This window comes from Phascolarctos cinereus, unplaced genomic scaffold, assembly GCF_003287225.1.
Source record: "Phascolarctos cinereus isolate Bilbo 61053 unplaced genomic scaffold, phaCin_HiC Scaffold_1;HRSCAF=81, whole genome shotgun sequence".
NCBI classification, from domain to species: Eukaryota; Metazoa; Chordata; class Mammalia; order Diprotodontia; family Phascolarctidae; genus Phascolarctos; species Phascolarctos cinereus.
In genome coordinates this window covers 132,264,646-132,269,747 of record NW_027555514.1, presented here as the reverse complement: position 1 = coordinate 132,269,747, position 5,102 = coordinate 132,264,646, and the positions used below count along the sequence as shown (strand labels likewise).

At 34.5% G+C, this 5,102-nt stretch overlaps 1 protein-coding gene across 2 annotated transcripts in view; it reads left to right on the top strand.

Annotated features, from left to right (window-relative positions):
* Positions 1-3,957, top strand: part of FOXP2 (forkhead box P2) — a 699,815-nt gene extending 695,858 nt beyond the window's left edge. For both annotated transcript variants that reach the window (XM_078154200.1, XM_078154192.1), the window contains exon 19: positions 1-3,957. This exon is cut by the window's left edge and continues 45 nt beyond it. In XM_078154200.1, the coding sequence (XP_078010326.1) occupies positions 1-100 (100 nt within the window). In that variant the 3' untranslated portion in view covers positions 101-3,957.
* The last annotated feature ends 1,145 nt before the right edge of the window (positions 3,958-5,102 follow it).

Sequence of the window (5,102 nt, the reverse complement as noted above, 5' to 3'; positions counted from 1 at the left end):
AGACTGCCCAATGTCCTTAGTGACAACAGCAAATCACAGTCCAGAATTAGAAGATGATAGAGAGATTGAAGAAGAGCCTTTATCTGAAGATCTGGAATGAATAAAGACTTGAGAAACCTCAGAATGAAGGGACATATCACTGACCTTCATAACCACTCCACAACCATGAATATTTGACAAATTTTTACTGTGACTATTTATTAAGCATGGATAAAGGAGACAGCCCTAAAGGAACTTATTAAGCCAGCCCTTTGGGATCCAGTAACAACAGGCAAATTGCTTGTTTTCTTCTTTTTTTTTTTTTAGAAAAAAAAAGACAAAACTGATTTTCTTGAAAAAAAAAATGAACTGTTCTTTCTATAATGGCTTTGCCCATTTAAAAAATGTGGCTATTAAGGGTTCATGAAATGACTGAATATGAGGATACATGTTCTGTAGAAAGCAAATGCGCCTCATATACTGCCAAAAATAGTGTTAGTTTCATTAATGTGAATTTTCCAGCATACAGTAGTTGTAATGTTAGAAACAATTGCTGGTCAAGTTCAACTTGTTGCTATTGTTTTTAATTTGCACAGGAGTAGTATCAGAAATTAGTGTCACTGCTTGTATCTAGCTGAATTTTAAACAACAGAACATTAGTTTTTTATGTTGGTGCCACCAACTGTAAATGACATGAGTTAGTTATTACAAACCACAGTAATTAGACTGTTGCAACCATCTAAAATTACCTTAGGCTTCCAGTCTGTGCGGTTAGTGTTCAGATGTAAAGTGCAATCCTAAGCTAACATTGTCCGTGCAAGCACCATAGAAACATTTGCATATCTGCATATTATCTTACAACTGTACTCTCTTACCTCCTTGTGATAAAGCTTTGTCTACCTGCAAACACAGTCAAAGGCTACAGCTGCAAACCAAAGCCAACTCTAACAATGGCCAATAGCTCCACGACAGAAGCAGCCACATGCTTTGGTCAGCCTTCTGTAACTTTAATTAGTACAAAGGAACCTTTCCATGAACTACCTGCTGTTTTCTGATGACCTCTGGGATCTTTTCATTTAGCCCTATACAAAGAAACAAATATGACACAACAAAACAAAAAAAGTCAATCCAGTCACAGTCTAATCTTCTGAGGCCAAAAGTCCATCTAAATGCAATGAAGATTTGCTTTCCTTTAAGACAGAGGTGAGAACAAAGTCTGCAGTGGAAGTTATGATAGAAAGCAACAAAATGTGGATCACTGACCAAAATGATTATGTACTTGATGCAAATGCAGATTGCATATTGTTATATATATATAATACATTGTGTTTCTTCCCTCCTTCCTTCCCCTCCCAACCTTCCCCTGCCCTATTCAGTCAGTTATTTTCTGTGGTGAATACATGTTGTTAGATGATGTCTTGTATGGTCTTAATCTTTGTTGTGTACTATTTTTTATAGTCTTAAGTTATAATGAAAAAAAAAGTAGGAACCAAACATAAAAGGTCTAGTAAAGCCAAAAATTAATTTCATATTGATTTTAAAGTGATCTAGCTGAGTTTTTACACTGAAAGCAAAGATTATAGCAATTGTAGTCCATGGTATTTATTTTCAGTCAAACCAAAGTTACATATAATTCTGCCTCTGCTTATACGGGATATTAACACTAACAATACACTCCCTTCAGAAGACTTGCACAGGCCAAACTGTTGGAATGCTGGTTTTCTTGACAACTCCAAACCCAAAAAAAAAATATGATAATGCGTTATGGTGTAGTTGAAAATAGCATAGTCAGATGTTTGCTTAAAACCTAGAAACTTTACGTGTTGCTTTTCATGTGCTGTGCCAAGTCTTGATAATACTTTTTCCCCCAACCAAGGGACCTCATAACCTGATTATGGTTATTGCTTTACAAACAGTTTTTGACAGAAGGTGGCTGCTAGAGCTTAACATACGTACCAGTTCCATGTGATGGGGCTGGTTCTTGCAACCTAAGCTCATCATTTATTCTTTGCTGAAGTCAGCAAATAGACTTAAAGAGATACACAGTCATCTATCACGCCAAATAAAAGGACATAACGGCTTTCAAAAGGGTTTTCCCACTTACCCAAAAGGCTTTCTGAAAGCTTCTACCTCTGCAAAAAAAAAAAGAAAAAAAAAGAAAAAAAAAGAGAAAAAGAAAAAAAAGAAATTAGAACAATTATGGCAGATTGCATGAAATGTGAGAACGTCACAGTAACTGCTACTTTTCATTATGTTTGTCTTTGGGTCATGATCAACAAAAGGGTTACAGTTTCAAAAGAGAGATTGGGATTGTAATAAGATGGTTTTCAGGCATCTAGAAGTCTAATGTAAGGATTATCTGAAAAAGAAAATGGGTCTCTCCAGTACATGTTCACAAGATAATGATGGACTGGATGGAGGTAAACGTGGTAACTGTCCCATCAAGAAGGTGGCCTAAGACTACAATGCTAAAGTATGCATACCTCAGTTACAAAACTTTTGAAAGGAAGTCTCAGCCACAGAATGCATATACCTGTAGAGTTTTGCATGGGTTTTATATAAATACAATTTAAAAGAAAATAGCTGCTTGCACATTATACCAGAAAAACCTCCAAAACTGCAATTGCTTTGAAAATAGATTTTAGGTTTTTTGGAGTTTTCTGAGATGCTTGGTCTGTATTTTGATAATTGTGCATATTATGTAAAAATGTTGGTGGACCCATAAATGACCAGACTTTTTCTAAGAAAAACGTTGCTTTAATGCATTTCATGAATTTTTAATCTTATATCATTGCTTGCTAGTAATAGCAAATCTGCTTTTCTGCATCTGCTTTGCGTAGCTATTGTAAGGCTTTGAACTAATGTATGTATTTATTGCTTGAACTTCTGTGCATACCTTATAAAGCATAATGTCTGACAATTTAAATGGCTCATGTATTCTTGCTTCTATCATAAACTGATGATGGGGACTATGATCTTTTGTATACAGCAAATTTTAACTGTAGCACAAACATCTGTTTATGTATTGGTGAAATATACCTGTTTTATTTATCTTTTTGAGGTAAACTAATTTTTGATACTTTTCATTACTGTGTACTATGTTCATACCTTGAATTCTCTGACGTTAGAAGTCATGGTTGAGAATTGTAACAGCTGTTATATCCGTTCTGTATTCATGGCTTTCACTGCTGAATAAAATAAAGGACCAAACCTAGGATTTGAAAGAAAACTGTCTACCTCTAACACCAGGGAGTTATCAGATTTTATTTTACATAGTTTTAGTCTACAAAGACACAATTGCTTAAACCTAGTGGGCTTAAGGCTTATATTCTGTGTGGTTGGATTCATGGCGCAGTTGTACTGTTTGAAAATCAATTAAAATTTCACGTGAATGTTACAAGTATTTGGTAGAATTACCACTAACTGGGTTTTCTGTAGATAACTCAGATATGGAGACACTATCATCAGCATTCTGTGTCTACAGCTGCTTAACTTCATAAGAATGCATTTCTCTTTGTGATTAGGGACTCAAGAACAGTCAGAATAGAGCTACAGAACTACACTTTAAAATAAACATCCTGGACTTTAATGTCCCTTGGCAGATTCAGTCACAAAATCCAACAGTCTGTTTTCTAAAGTTCCTCCAGTCGGGCATTCACATTTTGGAGAATTTACTTTAGGCTTTAGACCATATACACCAATATTAACATTCATTTGAACATTCTAGGTTTATAAATACCATAAAGCTATTAGGAGCAACATGGTTTGCCCTTGTTACTTCACTAGTTCAAGTCAGTGTGAAAGGTCTTTGTCCATACAATTTGGCAAATCTTACTGAGCAAAAAGGATGTACATTTTACTATAGAATTAATGTATGAACAGTGTGTTACTGCTGTTGGTTGTAAAAAATGTATATGAAACATTTCATTCATTTGCTTACATTTCTGAAGTATAAATAAAAAGTCTAATTCTTTTTGACCCATTTATAACCCCTAGGATTTTATTCTTTTGAAGAAGGACATTATTCCACACCAAAAGCCCAAATCATAAATTGGTGTATAAATGGCACACAATTTGCTAAAGATATTTTCCTTGGGATTTGGGGACTCATAAAGTACACTCAATTCTAACCTGTTCTGCCCTTCCATTCTATTAGGAGCTGCCCTAGAGCCCCAAATTTGCCCTTCCCGTGTAATGTCGCTGTGTTTTTTTTCTAAGTAGAATTTGACATCACAAATACTGAATCCCAAAAGTGCAAGTAAAGTTTGTCTTCCTACCTTACTCTTTTCAGCTCTCCTTTTTTTCCCCCCCATTTTTCACTTTTTCTGCCCTCAAATGTCACACTATTCCATGACCCCTAGCAAAAACAAATGTTCATGCCTTAGTTGGGACACTTCCAAGTTCAAAAGTACCAAATATTAATGGAAGGCAACCACATATGCCAATGAGCGACATGTATGGTACCAAGAACAAACAACAATAAAAAGGTGATGTAGGGCCATTAGAACAGTAGTTTGGCTCTTTTTTAGCTTCTTTCTATATTTCTAAATGTGTTGTAAAGGAAAATAGAAAGAAAATGTGGAGTTTGAATATATGCATAATTTAACATTTTCTGCTATCATATTAAAACTAAAGAACTTTCTATTGAATTTTAAAGTGCTATAAGAGAATATAAAATTTAAAATAATTTTTCTTGAATATCACAAGTCCTTTCACTCCCAAAACTGATGAGTACAAACTGTAATAATACAAAATTGTACACTACAGTTATATTTTCATTCATTAAAGCCTTTTTAACATGATATGAATACAATGCTTAGATGTCTTGCCTTTAAGGAGAAACAGCACATCAGAGAATAAAATTAACAGCTGGAATTGAAATCAGAAACCATTTTTTCAGCCTTCAATATTAATATCACTTTGACTAGATGAACTATTTTGTGATAATGAAACATTCAAGCAGGAAACCATACTGAAAGCACTTGGCCACTAAACTATTTTTAATTATAAAAAATACAACTACCAGTTGCTTAGTAATCAGTAAAAGGAAAGAAATATTCAGAAATCTAAATTCTGCTCAATCCCCCCAAGCAAAAGCAGTGCTCCCTAGCAACTGAGTAAGC